Source organism: Hypanus sabinus, chromosome 4 (genome assembly GCF_030144855.1).
Source record: "Hypanus sabinus isolate sHypSab1 chromosome 4, sHypSab1.hap1, whole genome shotgun sequence".
Classification (NCBI taxonomy): domain Eukaryota; kingdom Metazoa; phylum Chordata; class Chondrichthyes; order Myliobatiformes; family Dasyatidae; genus Hypanus; species Hypanus sabinus.
This window is the reverse complement of record NC_082709.1, coordinates 17,009,788-17,029,932: the sequence shown is the minus strand read 5'-3', so window position 1 is coordinate 17,029,932 and position 20,145 is coordinate 17,009,788. Positions and strand designations below refer to the sequence as shown.

The following is a 20,145-nucleotide window of genomic DNA, read 5'->3' as shown; positions in this document are numbered from 1 at the left end:
TACATAAGTAATATAATTAACTAAAATGTTTCCCATCTAGTACAGGATTGTTGTCTTCCCCCTTGACTATGTCTACAAGAAACCAGCAGAGAAGGTCCTGATCAGCTGTAGTGAATCCTGTCATGTCAACAAATACACTCAAGAACTTCTATAGTTGTGCAGTGGAGAGCATTCTGCCAGGCTGCATCACTGTCTGGTATGGAGAAGCTACTGCACAGGACCAAAAGAAGCTGCAGAAGGCTGTAAATCTAGTCAGCTCCATCTTGGGCTCTAGCCTACAAAGTACCCAGGACATCTTCAGGGAGCAGTGTCTCAGAAAGGCAGTGTCCATTATTAAGGACCTCCAGCACCCAAGGCATGCGATCAGGTTACCATAAGGTAGGAGGTACAGAAGCCTGAAGGCACACACCCAGCGATTCAAGAACAGCTTCTTCCCCTCCGCCATCCGATTTCTAAATGGGCATTGAATCTTTGAACACTATCTCACATTTTTAAAAATATACAGTATTTCTGTTTTTGCACCTTTTTAAATCTTCAATATACATTGTTGATTTACTTGTTTATTATTATTTTTATTTTATTTATTATTATTGTTTTCTTCTCTGCTAGATTATGTATTGCATCAAACTGCTGCAGCTAAGTTGACAAATTTCACGTCTCACACCAGTGATAAACCTGATTCTGATTCTGAAGGTTGAGGGGAGATTTGATAGAGGTATACTGTACAAAATTATGCAAGCAGGCTTTTTTCCACTGAGGTTGGGTGAGCCTACAATTAGAGGTCATGGGTTAAGAGTGAAAGATGAAAAGTTTATGGGGAGCATGAAGGGAAACTTTTTCACTCAGATGGTTGTGTGTGTGCAACATTCTGCCAGCACAAGTGGTGCACACATGCTCGATTTCAAAACTTAAGAGAAGATTGGATAGGTACACGGATGGTGGGGGTATGGAGGGCTACAGTCCTGGTGCAGGTCAATGGGAGTAAGAAGTTTAAATAGTTTGGCACAGACTAGATGAGCCAAGGGTCTGTTTCTGTGCTATACTTTTCTATGACTCTATAAAGGAGAGAGGGAGGGCAGAGGGGAATGTTAGAGAGAGGGGATAAGAGTGTGTAGCAGATGGAGAAAGGGGAAGAAGTCAGGTGATAGGACAATTTGGGTGGACCAGAAGGGGAGAGATTAGGACAATGGGAGAAGCAGTTCTCTGACCTTTGAGAATGCTAACTTACCAAAAACTCTGGGGCCTCCACCAATCTCATTGACACCCATGTCACTAAAGTTCATCTGCATTAACAGGGTTAAATGTTATATCTTTTGAATGCTTTGAATCTGTTTTTAATTATTTCATCTGCAGTTAAATCAAGTGATATCATTGTATGGAGATACCGTGCAAATGATTGCCTCCAATGAACCGCTTGCAATCAAAAATAAATGCAAAACCAGCTGTTACGGGTCCTTTCTATCACAGTGGAAACAGTTGCTCGTAGTCTCTTGGAACTGAGGCACTTGCACATTTGGAATATGGAAGACGGTAAAAGTGAATTATTCTCATCATTATGTGATTTGATTTTTTTCTGCTTTTTGTCTCAAGGTGTTTTTAAATTATTTAACTTTTCTGGAATGCGCTCAAGTTGTCATTCCCAATAGGCACTTTCGCGGTATAAACAGGAAATAAATACTGTAGAATGTTTCACGTAACATAATAGAGAGGGGGCAAGCTAATGTATCTTCACATGGGGAGAAGCTCCCTTTCTCTAGTGGGACATAATTTTCCTTTTGGGCACTGGATTAAGGTGTGGGTAATTACTGCAAGAACTTTTTGATGAAATTCTTTTCGTAGTGTTCATGTTTTTGTCCATAAGTTCTCCGTGTTACACCGTGCTTTTTTTATTATAAACTGGTAGGGTTATTACTTAATTTGCGGAGTAGGATGGCTAAGTGAAGTGATATTGGGGAATATTGGGTCTATTGAGGAATATAGGGTAGCAAGAAAGGAGCTGAGAAGAGCAAGAAGGGGGCATGAGAAGGCCTTGGCGAGTAGGGTAAAGGAAAACCCCAAGGCATTCTTCAATTATGTGAAGAACAAAAGGATGACAGGAGTGAAGGTAGGACAGATTAGAGATAAAAGTGGGAAGATGTGACTGGAGGCTGTGGAAGTGAGCAAGGTCCTTAATGAATACTTCTCTTCGGTATTCACCACTGAGAGGGAACTTGATGACGGTGAGGACAATATGAGTGAGGTTGATGTTCTGGAGCATGTTAATATTAAGGGGGAGGAGGTGTTGGAGTTGTTAAAATACATTAGGACGGATAAGTCCCCGGGGCCTGACAGAATATTCCCCAGGTTGCTCCACGAGGCAAGGGAAGAGATTGCTGAACCTCTGGCTAAGATCTTTATGTCCTTGTTGTCCACGGGAATGGTACCGGAGGATTGGAAGGAGGTGAATGTTGTCCCCTTGTTCAAAAAAGGTAGTAGGGATAGTCCGGGTAATTATAGACCAGTGAGCCTTACGTCTGTGGTGGGAAAGCTGTTGGAAAAGATTCTTAGAGATAGGATCTATGGGCATTTAGAGAATCATGGTCTGATCAGGGACAGTCAGTATGGCTTTGTGAAGGGCAGTTCGTGCCTAACAAGCCTGATAGAGTTCTTTGAGGAGGTGATCAGTCATATAGATGAGGGTAGTACAGTGGATGTGATAAAGATGGATTTTAGTAAGGCATTTGACAAGGTTCCACATGGTAGGTTTATTCAGAAAATCAGAAGGCATGGGATCCAGGGAAGTTTGGCCAGGTGGATTCAGAATTGGCTTGCCTGCAGAAGGCAGAGGGTCGTGGTGGAGGGAATACATTCAGATTGGAGGGTTGTGACTAGTGATGTCCCACAAGGATCTGTTCTGGGACCTCTACTTCTTGTGATTTTTATTAACGACCTCAATGTGGGGGTAGAAGGGTGGGTTGGCAAGTTTGCAGACGACACAAAGGTTGGTGGTGTTGTAGATAGTGTAGAGGATTGTCGAAGATTGCAGAGAGATATTGATAGGATGCAGAAGTGGGCTGAGAAATGGCAGATGGAGTTCAACCCAGAGAAGTGTGAGGTGGTACACTTTGGAAGGACAAACTCCAAGGCAGAGTACAAAGTAAATGGCAGGATACTTCGTAGTGTGGAGGAGCAGAGGGATCTGGGGGTACATGTCCACAGATCCCTGAAAGTTGCCACACAGGTAGATAGGGTAGTTAAGAAAGCTTATGGGGCGTTAGCTTTCATAAGTCGAGGGATAGAGTTTAAGAGTCGCGATGTAATGACGCAGCTGTATAAAACTCTAGTGAGGCCACACTTAGAGTACTGTGTCCAGTTCTGGTCACCTCACTATAGGAAGGACGTGGAAGCATTGGAAAGGGTACAGAGGAGATCTACCAGGATACTGCCTGGTTTAGAGAGTATGGATTATGATCAGAGATTAAGGGAGCTAGGGCTTTACTCTTTGGAGAGAAGGAGAATGAGAGGAGACATGATAGAGGTGTACAAGATATTAAGAGGAATAGACAGAGTGGACAGCCAGCGCCTCTTCCCCAGGGCACCACTGCTCAGTACAAGAGGACATGGCTTTAAGGTAAGGGGAGGGAAGTTCAAGGGGGATATTAGAGGAAGGTTTTTCACTCAGAGAGTGGTTGGTGTGTGGAATGCACTGCCTGAGTCAGTGGTGGAGGCAGATACACAAGTGAAGTTTAAGAGACTACTAGACAGGTATATGGAGGAATTTAAGGTGGGGGGTTATATGGGAGGCAGGGTTTTGAAGGTCGGCACAACACTGTGAGCCGAAGGGCCTATAATGTGCTGTATTGTTCTATGTTCTATGATATTGAACGAGGTAACGGTGACGTCCAAAGCCGGACTAATATATCTACACTTAGTAATCAATCGAGCCTCGGGTATGTTAGAACATACTTATTCGAAGTAATATATCAAACTGATTAAGCCTAATCCCCATTTAATAAAACTTGCAATTTTCACTATGCATTCTTGTCTACCCGCTGTAACCTTTCAGCTCATTGTTGATCAAGTAATCTCCAAACTCTGTCTTAATTTTATAAAAATACTATTTTAAAGCACTTTCACTGTTCTTTGAGGAAGGACTCAAAATATCATTTCCCTCTGAGAGGAGATGTTTTTGCCTCATTTGCATTAAATGAGTGAACTGTTATTTTTAAACATTGACCTCTCCAATTTTAGATTCCTCAATAAGAGGAAACATCCGCTCTCTCAAAAGTCCCTGAGAGCTTTTGTTTCAGTCATGTTTTTTGAAGTTCCTGAAGTGTTTTCTTTCCCCTCACACACACCCTCCCAATCCTTTGCCAATTCATTTGGCAATTTGAGAGCTTGTGATAGAAGTCATTATGCCCATAGTTCTTACAGAATTATTGTCTCAATATGCAATTTTAAATAAGCTTTTCATAGGGTAACCAGGAAGGAGTTTAAGAAGGCATTGGCGAACAGCATTAAGGGAAAAAAAACAAGACTTCCTACTAGTACGAGAACAGGTCAATGACCGATCAGGGATAAAAGAGGCAATGTATGTGTGAAGTTCGAAGAGGTCCTTAATGAATACTTTGCTTAATAATCATCAGTGAGGGGGATATTAGTGAATGAGTTTAGTGTAAAGCAGGTTGCTATTATGCTAGAAAATCTCGATCGATGTTGAGAAAGAGACATGTTTAAACTTTTGGAAAACATTAGGATAGGTAAGTACCCCGAGACGGACGGGATAGACCCCTGGTTACTACGGGAAGTGAGGGAATGGATCATTGTGCATTTGGTGATGATCTTTGCGTCCTCACTGGTCGCACAGAAGATTGGAAGGTGGCAAATGTTATTCCTTTCTTTAAGAAAGGTAATGGGGATAATCACGGGAAATGTAGACCAGTGAGTCCTCCGTCAGTGGTTAGAAAACTGTTGGAGAAGATTGTTAAAGACAGGATTTCAGAACCATTGAAGAAGCATAGTCTGATTTGAGGGCAGATTGCCCACCGCTAGCCTGATTGAATCCTTCCAGGTAGTTACAAAGCAATTTCATGAAGATGGAGCAGTGGATGTGGTTTACATGGAATTTAGAGTCTACAATGAGGCAAGGGCGAATAGAAGGGAGCATAATTTTAAGGTGATTGGATGAAAGTGGGGGGAGGGGCTTGTTAGAGGTTTTTTTTACACGAGTGCCGTGCGTGGAAATGGCTGTTAGAGACGGTGGTGGCAGTGGACACATTAGGGAGATTTTGAAGACATCCTGGATAGGAATATGGATGAAAGAAAAAAATGGAGGGCTATGTGAGAGGAATTGATCCTAGAAACACACAAAGTATGGAGGAACTCAGCAGGCCAGGCAGCATCTATAGAAAAAAAAGTACAGTCGACGTTTCGGGGTGAGACGTTTCGACAAGACTCAATCTTGATCTTGGAGTAGGGTGACACAGCATCGCAGCCAAAGGGCTTGTCTTTGCTATACTGTTCTGCGTCTAACATGCAGTCCACTCATGGTTGAATGCAATAGCTGGGATAGTTGTGGAAACAGATTCAATTTGAATCGATAAGTATTCTCCCGTCTGGGGGGAGTTGGGGAGCCTTGTATATGAAACTGGTACAAACTCAATGGACTGGATGGCTTCCTTTGGTTTTGGGATACTTTGGTCTGTTTAGTCCTTGAGGTGAGGATGACTAAAATTTGGGATATGCTTTCATTAGTTGAGAATTAGGTTATGAATTTTAGATCTAGTAGTAGTAGCACTATTATGGGTGCCTTGGTTAGCGCAATGTTACTACAGCTCGGCCCGCCGGAGTTAATTCCGGCGTCATCTGTGAGGAGTACATACGTCCTCCCCGTGGAATGCGTTGGTTTTCCCCGGGTGCTCCCGTTTCCTGAGTAAGCCCGCAACAAAATGAATTTCGGTTGCATATGAGCGACATACTCAGTATAAATTTGAACCGTGAACGTCAGAAGTTTTGCTTCCGGTTACTCATTCACATTGAAATACTAGGACTTCCTCTATTCTAATTGAGGTTCCATGAGAATCACCTTTACTAGTGCGATCTGTTTTGTCTTTCATCTCAAGAATTTTTCTACATTGCATCTAACACTTTAAGTGTTTGTTTTGTGATCAGACTTGATTAAGTTCTCACCAAAACACTCAACCATCATTCTGGCGTTCACAAAGTAAATTGACAAAACTCTCGCTGTTCAGCACTGATTGAAAGTAGCTGTTAATAGCCATTCAAACCATCGGTTGCAGAAAATTGCCTTGAGTTTCAGGCACAATATACTTTGAAAGCACATTCAGCTTCATCTACATTTCGCAACCAGCGAATGGCTTCTCGTTCATTGAATCTTCGTGATCACCAAAATACTCCGTGTAGATTTGGGCTGAAATCCATTGTTTTCCTTAGGAATAAAACTAATATTAAGAGGTTTTCTTGCATCCATTTCGTATTTCTCTATCACAACATTTGTTTGTGCTGATTGATGTTTATTAAAACAAAATAGGTCATGTGTTAAATAACACTTTATTTTCAACCCTTCATATAATTAGTTTGGCATGGAAAATACTTTGCATTAACTCCTTGTGGCTGACTAGTATTATTGGGTAGTATATATTTGATTTTAATGTTGTTAACTTGACCTCCCACTCAAGGTTATATAAAAAAAGACAATAATTTTGTAGTATTACCATAATTTTCATCATTTTAATATTAAATGGTCATATTTGGAATAAGATTATCTTCAAAGGAAATTTTTAATGGAATATAAATTACTGATCCAATACAAAACACAATGGTTGGAAATAGAAACAAAACAAAACAAAATGAAAAGCTTTGCTGCATCTGTAGATAAACATTTCAGCATTACAAGTTGAAAGATAAGATGCTATTGCCACAGGGATTGAGGCTAGAAGAGAAGCAAAATGAAATGGGGCATCTAAACCTTGTGCCTTCAGACTAAATGGAGGCATTCTACAAAGCAGTCTTTGGTCCCCATTTTCAAGATAACCATGTGAGGATGAATTTTTTAAGTTAAATTGTTGTAAATCTAGTCAAGAAGAAAAGAGCTTGTGAAAGGCTGAAAAAAACTAGATAATGAAAGAGATCTAGAAAATTATAAAGCCTAGCAGGAAGGAGCTTAAGAATGAAATTAGGAGAGACAAAAGGGGCCATGAGAAGGCCTTGGTGGACAGGATTAAGGAAAACTCCGAGGCATTCTACAAGTATGTAAAGAACAAGTGGATAAGATGTGAAAGAATAGGACCTATCCTGTGTGACAGTGGGAAAGTGTGTATGGAACTGGAGGTACTTAACGAGAACTTCAGTATTCACTACAGAAAAGGATCTTGGGAATTGTAGGGATGACTTGCAGCAGACTGAAAAGCTTGAGCATGTAGATATTAAGAAAGAGGATGTGCAGGAGCTTTTAGAAAGCAACAAGTTGGATAATTTGCTGGGACCTGACAAAATGTACCCCAGGTTACTGTGGGAGGTGAGAGAGGAGATTGCTGAGCCTCTGGTGGTGATCTTTGCATCACCAGTGGGGTCAGGAGAGGTTCTGGGGGATTGGAGGTTTGCAAATGTTGTTCCCTTATTCAAGAAAGGGAATAGAGATAGCCCAAGAAATTATAGACCAGTGAGTCTTACTTCAGTGGTTGGTAAGTTGATGGAGAAGATCCTAAAAGGCAGGATTTATAAACATTTGCAGCATTAGGAATAGTCAAAGGCAGGTTGTGCCCTACAAACCTCAATGAATGTTTTGAGGATGTGACTAAACATATTGAAGCTAAAGCAGTAGATGGCATGTATATGGATTTCAGCAAGGCATTTGACAAGGCACCCCATGCAAAGCTTATTGAGAAAGTAAGGAGGATCCATGACGATCCATGCTTTGACGATCTAGAACTGGCTTGTCCACAGAAGGCAGAGTGGTTGTATACGGGTAATGGAGGTCGGTCACCAGTGGTGTGCCTCAGGTATCTGTTCTGGGACCCTTACTCTTCATGATTTTTATAAATGACCTGGATGAGGAAGTGGAGGGATGGGTTAGTAAGTTTGCTGATGACACAAAGGGTGGAGGTGTTGTGGATAGTGTGGAGGGCTGTCAGAGGTTACAGCGGGACATTGACAGGATGCAAAACTGGGCTGAAAAGTAGCAGATGGAGTTCAAACCAGTTAAGTGTGAAGTGGTTCATTTTGGTAGGTCAAATATAATGGCAGAATATAGTATTAATAGTAAGACTCTTGGCAGTGTGGAGGATCAGAGGGATCTTGGGGTCTGAGTTCATAGGAAACTGAAAGCTGCTGTGCAGGTTGACTCTGTGGTTAAGAAAGCATATGGTGTATTGGCCTTCAATTGTGGAATTGAGTTTAGGAGCAGAGAGGTAATGTTGCAGCTATACAGGACCCTGGTCAGATCCCAGTTGGAGTACTGTGCTCAGTTCTGGTCGCCTCACTACAAGCAGGATGTGGAAACCATTGAGGGTGCAGAGGAGATTTACGAGGGTGCTGCCTGGACTGGGGAGCATGCTTTATGAGAATGGGTTGAGTGAACTCAGCCTTTTCTCCTTGGAGTGACGGAGGATGAGAGGTGACCTGATAGAGGTGTGTAAGGTGATGAGAGGCACTGATCGTATGGATAGTCAGAGGTTTTTTCCCAGGGCTGAAATGGCTAGCATGAGAGGGCAGTTTTAAGGTGCTTGGAAGTAGATACAGAGGAGATGTCAGGGGTAACTTTTTTACGCAGAGAGTGGCGAATGTGGAATGGGCTGCCGATGATGGTGGTGGAGGCGGATACGATAGGGACTTTTAAAAGATTCCTGGAGAAGTACATGGAGCTCAGAAAAATAGAGGGCTATGGATAACCCTAGGATTTCTAACGTCAGTACATGTTCACCACAGCTTTGTAGGCCAAAGGGCCTGTATTGTGCTGTAGGCTTTCTGTGTTTCTATGATAGTGTACTGAGTGAACCCTCAGAGCTGAAGTGGGGTGGGGGGCAGCGGTGGGTGATTGGAAAATCTTGAATGTGGTCTTCCTTAGACGAATGTAGGACAATTTCCTGGACATGGCATTTGAGCTCAGCTAACTTCTGGTAATTTCACTGTTTCTCTTGAACCTTGTACTTTTTTTCTTGATCTAAAATGCACAGGACTCCTTTGTTTCACTCCCTACTGCAGACTTTTACTTTTGTTCTTTGAGTTCTTTGAGGCAAAAGTACTGGTAATAACCGTTCTTAAAAAAATAAACAATTGAACTTGAGTTGAAACGGGTAAGCCAAGCAATAAACATGCTTCTCTTTTAGACTTGTTATTTTCCTGTATTAACTCTAAAACTTGATTTCTATTATTTCTTTAATTTTAGTTGTGGAGTTCTTGTTCACTTTAAGTTCCAGTGATCAAAAGTGATTCTTTCATGCATTTAGATCATAATTTAATTTTCAAAACGGTCTAATGCAGAGTTTTGTCTGGTTAGTCAATGAACAAATATTGTTATTACTGCAGAAATTTACAAAGTAAGAATAGAATTACTATTGAATTTCTGGGTTTTCAAAATAATACTGTAACTATCAACAAATGTGAGCTGCTTTAATGACTATCACCTGGTAGCACTCATATCTACAGATGCTTTGAGAGGTTGGTCATGACTAGACTGAACTCCTGCCTCTGCAAGGACTTAGACCCAATGCAATTTGCCTATCACCACAATAGGTCAATGGCAGATGCAATGTCAATGACTCTTCACGTGGCTTTAGACCACCTGGACAACACAAACACCTATGTCAGGATGCTGTTCATTGACTATAGCTCACACTTATACCATCATTCCCACAATCCTGATTGAGAGGTTGCAGAACCTAGGCCTCCGTACCTCCCTCAGCAATTGGATCTTCAACTTCCTAACTGGAAGACCACAATCTGTGCAGAATGGTGATGACATCTCCTCCTTGCTGATGATCAAAACTGGTGATATTGTTGGTAGAATCTCAGATGGTGACAAGAGGGCGTACAGGAGCAAGATATGCCAACTAGTGGAGTGGTGTCTCAGCAACAACCTGGCACTCAACATTAGTAAGACGAAAAAGCTGATTGTGGACTTCAGGAAGGGTAAGATGAAGGAACCCATACCAATACTCATAGAGGGATCAGAAGTGGAGAAGGTGAGCATTTTCAAGTTCCTGGGTGTCAAGATCTCTGAGGACCTAATCTGGTCCCAACATATCGATGCAATTGTAAAGAAAGGCAAGGCAGAGACTAAAGAGTTTGAAGAGGTTTGGTACATCAACAAATGCACTCAAAAACTTCTATACATGTACCATGGAGAGCATTCTGACATGCTGCATTGCTGTCTGGTATGGGGGTGGGGGTGGGGGGCGCACAGGACTGAAAGAAGCTGCAGAGGTTGTAAATATAGTTGGCTCCATCTTGGGTACTAGCCTACAAATTACCCAGTACTTCTTCAAGGAGCAGGATCTCAGCATCAATTATTAAGGACCTCCAGCACCCAGGGCATGCCCTTTTCTCAATGTTACCATCAGGTAGGAGGTACAGAAGACAGAAGGCATACACTCAGCGATTCAGGAGCAACTTCTTCCCCTCTGCCATCCAATTTCAAAATGGACATTGAATCCTTGGACACTACATCACTTTTTAAATATATATTTGTTTTTTTGCACAATTTTTAATCCTTTCAATATAGATATACTGTAAATGATTTACTTATTTATTATTTTTCTATATTAGTATTGCATTGAACTGCTGCTGCTAAGTTAACAAATTTCACAACACATGCTGGTGATAATATACCTGGTTCTGATGATTCTGATTCTGAATATCATACACCTTTCTATTCAAAGGTATGAAAGTCCTCAAACAAGAGGTGAAGCATGATCAAAAAATCAAATCTCGTCAAAACTCAAGGTAAATGATTCTACATTCTTTCCAACATGTGTTGTAGTGAATGCATAAAGCAAACTACTTTCCACATGATATGAGAATATAATGATAGCTTTTCAATCCTGCCAGTAGTGGCAAGGGATTAATCACTTTTTTAAAAATATTTAAAACATTTTTTAAATTGAGGTTAGTAATCTGAACCAAAGCCATTCTTATTTTGAAGCCAATTGCCATGTTGCTTATGGTGCTCAGTTCTTCATGAGTAACTGCCAATGCATCCTTCATATTTGGAAAAGATATTCTGCATGAATAAACTCTTACTCCCGGCCAGGTACAGGTATTGATAACAAATTCTGCCATCTTCATCAGGGATGATGCCTGGGATGTCTAGTCTGATGGTATTTATACATCCATAGACTGCCCCTCCTGGTTTGGTTGGTTCTCCTCCAATCAGGAGGGACGGACTATGATGTATAAATACCACTGTGCTAGACATGCCCAGGCATCATCCCCAATGAAGATGGCTGAGTTTATAATCAACATCTTGATGACAATTGATATCTGAACTCAGCTGGAAGCCCGAGAAGAGCTTGTTTATCATATACTCAGGGAAAGCACTAGATCCTTTTCCACTATTTTGCATGTTTGCCTCTTGTGTGAATCCCTATTTGAATCTGTGACAAATTTAACATCAATAAATTGAATATCTGAATTTTTTTCTTTTTAAACTGTCAGTGCCTGCTCAAATTCTGAACTTGGTTCAGAATGTAAATTTTGTTGAGCTGAAGTAACTGTAAATGCTGGAGGAACTCAGCAGGCCAAGCAGCATCAATGGAAAAGAGTACAGTCAATGTTTTGGGCAGAGACCGAGTTACTCGAGCATTTTCAGTGTGTTGCTTGGATATCCAGCATGTGCAGATTTTCTCTTGTTTGTGTATTAACTGTACGAACCTTTAGGTAAAGGAAAATTCATCAGGGTTTTTCCACTGAAGTTGTATTTGATTCTCTATTGATTGGGAATTTATTTGAGGTTTTGGACAACTTCCCAAACCAAATAATTTTGTTTTCCAGTTTAGTCACTGTTTTAGAGAATTGGTCATTTCTGTTATAGTTCATGATTAGTCCAATGTAACTGAAAAATTGAGTGAACAAGTTGACAATAGAATAGAAAACTCTACCTCCATATAGGTTTCCTTACAAGTCTATAAATTCAACTTGGAGCTTTATCCATTTTACCTATTTGGGAGACAGTAGACCATAAATATAAAATCATTGATACTACCTTGCATTCCTCCTGCCATACAAACCATTTAAAATCTGGATGTTTAAAGTTGTTGGTACAGTCATGTATATACAATGTTATCAATCTTGCTTCATAGGAAAGCACATTTTAGAGGGTCATTCAGTCCATTATCCTGGCATAAATGTTTAATAAGCAGCAACTGCATAAATTCTTTAACTATGTTAAAGAATGTTATTTAAATTCTACTTTATTTAATGTGTGAAATTGGATTTTCCACCATGATGATATTAGTCAGTCCAGCATTTCACTTCCTACTTTGATTTTTTTTTGTTTGCTTGGGGGTGGGTTTTGAGAAACAATTCCAGTTAATTATGACAACTTTTTAAAAAAAAAAGTAATGGAGAAAATGGCTTGAATTCCCTTAGTTTATCTGGTATATTATGCTGCTTAATTGGAACAGGAGACTTGCAGAACAGTTTCTAACTGGTGTCATTCACATGCATGTGTGTGGCTATTGGACAGTACACAGTGCTTAGAGTGAACAGTTTAAAATAGCATCAGTTGCCTGTGTGTGTGTTCAAAAGGCAGTGATTTGAATAGTAAGACAACTCAGAACTGTTTTGCTCACTGCGGTTTCAAACATCGAAGCTTGGAGATGTCAGAAACGGCCAGGAGTGAAGATTAAATGACTAAGTTGGTAATTATGAAGAATTTGAAGGTATTTGCAATCATCTTGAGTGTTACAATGAAAATGAAGACTTGGAGGATGCAATCATTGAAAGCATTGTATGAAAGCAGTCCATTATCTGTTTTAGATGTCTGCATTGATTTTGTTCATTTACATTGAATAAAAAGAACACCAGTGTACAATGAATTCTTCTATTGATAATTGTTAGGAACTAATAGTTTTATAGTACTGTAGCGTTAACAATGTTCTAATTTGTTACTCAGTTAAATGGGAGTTTTTATACCTTTTAACTATATTCATTAAACTTCAGCTAATTGGGATAGTCACTTAATTGAGACAAAATATACATGTCCTGATGCATCCCAATTAATTGGAATCCACTGTATTTTTCCACAGCTGAAGCTGGTGATATTTACTCTTTTCATTGCTTGTGTGGTAGTGCTTGTCTGCTTTGCCTTTCAAGTGTTATTTGTTTTCAGCTTCCTGTTGAAACGGATCACAAATGCACCAACTTCCAGATACTGTATGTAATAGAATTAATTTATTTCTATATTTTTCAGAGCTATCGATGCATCTAAAATGAGTTTTGCCTTGGCTAGAACTATTTACAAGGTGAGTACTTTAATAAAAATATTACCAACGGCAATTCAAAACAATAAGCTTGCATAAATTAGTCTGCATTCTTTCTTTTATATGCTTATGAAAAAGAATTGTTTGTAATATTGATGCACATTTCTGCCTTCCCTACGAAAATTCATGGTCCAATAACTCAAACATCTATGTTTTGAGTTTGAAATGCCAGAAACTGGCTCGCACCCATGTAACTATTACTGTCTTTCCTTTCCTTTGTAGTTCTAGTTGAAGTGGGAAGGAGAGGGTATTGACAAAAGAAAGGTAACATGAGTTAATTTCATGTGAAATTTTGCACAATAGCTTGATTGTAGCAGTCAGTGAATTTTAGGTTGTGCCTGTAATTTTCAAATGGCACTTTTTGATTGTCTGTAATTTGAACTACATAACAGGGCAGTACGGTAGCATAGTGGTTAGCATGCTTTACAGTACAGGCGACCTGGGTTCCATTCTCGTTGCTGTCTGTAAAGAGCTTGTATGTTCTCCCCATGCCCATGTGGATTTCCTCCTGGTGCTCCAGTTTCCAGATAGTAGGTTAAGATGTCATTGTAAATTGTTCTGTGATTAGACTATGGTTAAATAGGAGGGTTGCTGGGTGGCATGGCTCAAAGGGCCTATTCTGTGCTGTACCTCAGTAAAATAAATTGCTTTGATTTATCCGTTTTGGTGGGGGTGAGTGGGAAAGAGGGCCCATACTGGAGTGAATGTGACTCTAATGTGGATTAATTTATGTAATGTCTAAATTGTGATTTGTGGTTAGCTTTAAAATTATTAAATTACAAGAAAATGTTATGCAAGTTCTGTAGTCAAGCTCAAATTTTACTGAAGTAAGAATTATAGATACTTGTCCAGAATGGCAAATATGGGAGATGCCTTAGCATCTATACTTTAGATCTTGGATTGTTTCCTTTTCAATATCACCTTAATAAACTGCCAGTCCAGTTCAGCAGCAGTAAAGCCCTCCCTTGAACAGTCATTGAGATGGTTTAAGATTTAAACATAGCATCTATTACACTGTATGGTCATCACTTACTTGCATCTGGTAACAACAACTGGTGGGGTGGGGAGAAGATAGGGGAAGAAACTAAGAAAACAAAGAAACCAATTGGTTTGGAGTTTTTGGCATTATACTGGTTGGGTGTCAAAAGTGGTACTTCATTTGACTGTACAGAAAAGCTATAATTGCATTGACCCCAAAATTCTGGTCAAATGACCATAAGGGTTATCTTTCTTGATAGGCTGGGTATAATTTTGCTGTTTTTACAATATGAATGGTGTTAATAAATTGCTTACAAGCTCCACTTTTGAACCTGCACCTGAAACAAATCCTTCAAAGATTAGGCTAGTATATATTGATTTTCAATTTTCAGCTGAGCTATAACTTTCCATGTACAATTGCACATCAAAAGTCTCTGCCAGCTCAGGAGAAGTTCTCATCACGAAGGTACATTCACCTTATTCATCAGCCACGGAAGTGTTGAAATGTTATTACTTGCCAAGTGTATATCCAGCAGCAGCCACTAAAAAGATTGAAGAAAACAAGATTAAAACTTCAGCAACTACAGATCTAGAGCTTTGTATCTTTGTAAAAGTTGTTTCAGTGCATTCGGATGTTTCATAACATATTGGCTCAAACTGCATACCATGAAGTGACCTAATTAATTCCTCTGGTGATTTAATTGTAGAAATTTGAATTAATTTTGTGGCTGTCTTTCAAACTAAATGATTAACTTCAAGACATGGTAGATGAACTTTCAAAAGATAATTGACTTGCAGTTATTAGGGAAAAAATGCAAACTTGTTTAACCTTCCCCTGTTGTAAATAAACCATTGTTGACCTACTCATCTATGCTAACTTCTAATGATGCATTTTAATTCCTTTAACTACTATCCTCCTTTGTGAATATTTACCACATGGAAAGGCATTTTAGGATTAAAGTCTGTACAGGCTTTTGTAAGAATAATCCAGTGAATTCCACTTGCTTGCCTTCTACTATTATGCTTCTGCCACTCCACCCCCAACTTCTCTCCATCAGCTATCCAATTTTCCCATAGCTCCAAGTTATTCTTCCTAAGTTGCACAGGGTAACTCATTAACCCACCTAGCCAACTAATGAATAATGAATCTTGCTCCTATGGTTTGGTTTGAGGACCAAATCTGTTGCAAATATATCCATGATGATGCCAAAAAAACAGATAACAAATGAGCTAGAATGAATGAAAAGCTAATAGAAATCCAGTAATTTTAAAAAATGAGACTGAAACTCTAATCTCCATCCTGTGGTGAATGACATCTGATTTAGTTAGGTAGAAGACCATTCCAGCAGCAACATAAATGCATCAACTGATTATTTCATTAAAAGAAATGTCACAGATCTTTATACAGGTTGAGGAAAAGGATGGAGAGGTAGTTATATGATTTCAAATTTGAGATCTAAAATTCTGCCAATTTATTCATGAGTAAATATGTACTTGTGTGAAGTAGCTTGCTTGTAGAAGGATATTCCATTAATATTTTCATTCTCAAACTGTCAAAGCCCAGCCATTAATACAGGAAAATGAAACTGAAGTATTTGCAAGCTTCATGAAGTTGATCCAGTTTAACACTCCTTACTGAAAATGTAGAATGTGGCAAAGCCTACGGAACTTGCGAATTTCAGACTTGCATTTCTGGGGTAAGTTTTCCAAGCAGAGGTATATTAATTACCCAAACAATAAATGCCCAATTATAGAAAATTGCCTGCCTATATCCTCACAACAAAGTGGGATACGTTTACCAATGTAAGATCATTCAGAGAATCTCATTAGCAAGGTTAAATGAGATTGCATTCATTTGCCATTAACCTGCTTATTGAGGTTCAGATGGCATGGTTGAGATGGACTGTAAGAGCCCTGTTTGTGTGTAATCTTATGAAATGTAGGTCAGATGGCATCCACAAAAGGAAACAATGCTTCAGGCTGATGATCTTTCACTAGGAATAGTAGTAATAGAATGTGCATTGTTTCCAAGGAGTGGTTGGAAGGATTCAGAAAATGTCAATTTGGAGATCAAGAATATGTAAAGAGTGGGGTTAGTTGAGAGGAGGTAGTGCAGGCTTGTTTATAGCAGCTAATTCCTCTAGAATCAGAAACTGGTTTAATATCACTGGCATATCATGAAATTTGTTAACTTTACGGCACAGTACAGTGTGATACATGGTAAATACAGAGGGAAAGAAATGAACTACAGCAAGTGTCTTAAATAGTTAAGTAGTGCAAATAAAAGGGGGAAAAAGTAGTGAGGTAGTGTTCATGGGTTCAATGTCCAAGAAGCTGTTCCTGGACCACAGTGTGTGCCTTCAGGCTTCTGTACCTCCTTTCTGATGGTAGCAATAAGAAGGAATGTTCTGAGTGGTGGGGGTCCTTAATAATGGATGCCACCTTCCTAAGGCATTACTTCTTGAAATGCCTTGGATACCACAGAGGCTAGTACCCATGATGGAGCTAACTAATTTTACAAGTTTCTGCAACTTTAATCTACAGTAGCGCTGTCCACAGTCAGAATGCTCTCCATCTACATTTGTAGAAGTTTGAGTGTTCTAGTTGACAAATCAAATCTCCTCAAACTCCTAATGAAATATAGCCACTGTCTTGCCTTTATAGCTGCATCAATGTGTTGCCACCAGGTTAGGTCCTCAGAGACACTGACACCCAGGCACTTAACATTGCTCACTCTCCACATCTGACCCTTCAATGAAGACTGGTTTCTGTTCCCTCATCTTGCCCTTTCTGAAGTCCACAATCAGCACATCACTCAACTAACAGGAATATCTCACAATAAAGATTAGAGTGAGGACAGAGGGAAATTTAAAAAACGAAAATCCTGTATTTAGTGGTAATGGAACCCAGCAACCTCTAGAAAACTGAGCTTTAAAATTATCATTTATTTCAGAAGGACAGGCAGCTTCTGTGGAGAGGAGAAGTTGTGATGTTCTACATTGATGAAGTGCATCAGCTCTGGCTGCAGCATGGAAAGCAAAAGCTGCAGATGCCAGTTAGCAGAAATAAAACCAGTTGGTGGTTGACAGAATGGAAAACATCAGTAAAGAAAAAATTAAGCCAATGACTCCAAGCTATTACTTTGTCAAGTGCAATGAGCATGAAATGTAAACTTACTAATTAAACCATATGCTGAGAACAAATGGATTCCCATACCAGCAAAGCTGATCTGCGGATAGCATCACCCTGTCGCACAACTCAAGCCACTCTACCACATTAAGGGCAAATATTGAGTATCTCGACTAAATCTCCCATTCGTCTAGCCTCTGGTTTTCTAATTTTGTCAAGTTCCCTTGATTTATAAATTGGCATCAGCTATCACTGCAAACCAGTAAACTGCACTCCAAATGGGATCTTATTTTCTCCCATTACCCTCTACTTTTCAAAGTGGTTGATTTCCTCCTACACTGAAGTACACAACTTCACAATTTCCCACAAAATTTTAAGTTGCCGCCGACGGTCTGGGTACCACTTCATTGTTCAGGTGACTTTTAAAGTGAGCATCGTAGTCAACGAGGCAAGACGTAACCTGTTCGGTGGGCGAGCCAGGAAAAAGATTGACAGTCTGGAGCCCAGTTATCCAATGCAGAAGGTGTACGGGGAATTGCAGACTGTGAGTGAGCCAGTGAGGATCAGGAAGAAGAGGCGGGATCTGGGTTTCCATTCCAATGACCTCATTGGTGTCGGTGGGAGGAGAATGGCTCTCGGTTGGGTCGTAATGTGGCGAAGGGCGGCTGAAAAATAGGAAAGTTCCATCCCGAGTCGGCGAGTCTTAAAGCTCAGCCCAGGAGAACCCGCTTTCATTTGCTGCCCCCTTGGTAAAGCCTCCTTGGTAAGTTAGAAGGTTTTCTTTTTGCTTTCCCGAACTTTTCTCGGCTCAGTTGCGTGGGAGGATTGCGGATCCTTTGATGATGGCGGGACTGGGCCGAACGGACTCGGGTCCCGTTGCCCCGGCGGCGCTGGGGGAGAGTTCTGGAAGATTGGCGGGGCGCGGGGCGCGGGGCCCGGTCCCGGGAGGCAGGTCGCCCGCTGGCGGCGGCGGCGGCGGGAGGGAGGGGGGAAGGGAAAGCAGCGCCCGCTTGGTGTGTCACTGGCTGGAAAGGGCAGGGTGCGGGCTGGCTGGCTGCGAATTGCAGCTGCGACGACTTGTTGCTGAGTCGCTGGAAACGCCCTGACCACCAAAAGAAGTTGATTGTTTGATGTGGATGTCGACCGACGGGTGTGAAGCAGACGATCCCAATCACTCAAGCGACTGTATGTTGTTTTTAACCGCACTCGCTCTCTCTCCTGTATGTGTGTGTCACTTGGACTTCAATTCAAATCGTCCGTTTCTGATTACAGATTACATTTTTTTTTCAGAAAAAGTTGTAATTAATGTCTATACACTTAGAATAAAGAGTATAGAAGACGGACTATCGTAAAAAAAATGTGGTGGGGGGGGACTTGAGACGCAAAGTTTTGAGTAAATTGCAAGCAGATTCTGTAAATAAGAACCGTTCAAATTATGATTATAGTTCTGAGCTCCATTACGTGTACTTTCATCCATCTAGAAATGCTTAGTTATTTAAATAGGTGGGCATTACCAAATGTAATCATTCAAAAAATTAAACTAGAGGAAATCAGAGATGCAGAATTTAATGTTAATGAACATAACATTTTAACATAATGAAGCATTCAAACGGACAGAGACTGAAAGAACTCTGTGGTGTGAAAGTATTAAGTACTGTCTGTAGCTTCTTTCCTAGCCTACTTTGGTTCATCTTTAACCACAGACCCTAATTTTGTGTACTGTCTGTTTTAAAATAACTTCAATTTAAAACATAAATAAAAACAATGAATTTTGGAATATTATCCTTCTTGATCAGAATACACTCAATCCTTGAGTTTTCCACCATTTGAGAAGGTTTCTAGTGATCTAATAGACACATAGAAACCCATATGCTTCCTATGCTGTGGGCTTGAATCTCCCTTGGAAGATAACAGGTGGCCATCCCAGTGACCTGGTGTCCAGTTTCTGAACGACTACTTGGCCAGGCCCAGTGAGGAGATCCCCCTTAACTGCTCCACCTCTGACCAGTTTCTTATATGAGTCCAGATCAGAGGCTTTACTGAAATCTACATTGATTATATGTAGATCTCAATGATGTACTATGATATCAGCCAGCTCCATGGGGGGGGGGGAACAACCCTCCCCACAATCAAATGCACCTTCAAGAGGTGGTACATCAAGAAGGCAGCATCAGTCACCAAAGATTCCCATCATTCTAAGATATCACCTCTTCTTGTTAATACCATTGCAGAGGAGATACAAAAGCCTGAAGACCCACGTTCAGCGATCAGATTTGAGGTCCCTGAATTTATGAGGATTATTTCATCATTCCCTTGTCTTTAGCACTTTATTTATTTTATAATTTATAGTAACTTTGTTTTGCTCTGTGGTGTTGCTGCAAAACAAATCTCACTACATAAGACTGATAACAAATCTGATTCTGTTATCTTTGTGCAAAATTCAGTCAAATTGGCTAGACAGGGTTTCCCGCAACAAAACCACACTATCTTTGATTAACCTCTGCCTTTCCAAGTATAAATTAATCCTGCTGCTCAGATTTTTTTCCAATAACTTCTCAAA

The 20,145-nt window shown here is 40.3% G+C and overlaps 2 protein-coding genes across 3 annotated transcripts in view; both read left to right on the top strand.

Annotated features, from left to right (window-relative positions):
- The first annotated feature begins 1,409 nt into the window (after positions 1 to 1,409).
- Positions 1,410 to 15,218, top strand: LOC132392426 (death-associated protein-like 1). Its single transcript, XM_059966251.1, has 4 exons — positions 1,410 to 1,530; positions 10,878 to 10,941; positions 13,409 to 13,460; positions 14,849 to 15,218. Exons 1-4 carry the CDS (start codon positions 1,431 to 1,433, stop codon positions 14,957 to 14,959), a joined length of 327 nt encoding a protein of 108 aa, XP_059822234.1. The 5' UTR covers positions 1,410 to 1,430; the 3' UTR covers positions 14,960 to 15,218.
- A 2,901-nt stretch (positions 15,219 to 18,119) lies between these two features.
- Positions 18,120 to 20,145, top strand: part of tanc1a (tetratricopeptide repeat, ankyrin repeat and coiled-coil containing 1a) — a 136,277-nt gene continuing 134,251 nt past the window's right edge. Inside the window, exon 1 of one of the 2 annotated variants that reach the window (XM_059966493.1) lies at positions 18,120 to 18,348. The gene's annotated coding sequence lies outside the window, so the exon portion shown is untranslated. The remainder of the gene's footprint in view (positions 18,349 to 20,145) is intronic. The other variant, XM_059966494.1, reaches the window with a different exon arrangement.

Coding starts and splice junctions, on each gene's coding strand:
- LOC132392426 (XM_059966251.1), top strand. CDS start 1,431: ATGCAAAACCAGCTGTTACGGGTCCTTTCTATCACAGTGGAAACAGTT. Junction 1,531..10,877: donor CATTTGGAATATGGAAGACG/GTAAAAGTGAAT, acceptor TTCTATTCAAAG/GTATGAAAGTCCTCAAACAA. Junction 13,461..14,848: donor TGGCTAGAACTATTTACAAG/GTGAGTACTTTA, acceptor TTCAATTTTCAG/CTGAGCTATAACTTTCCATG.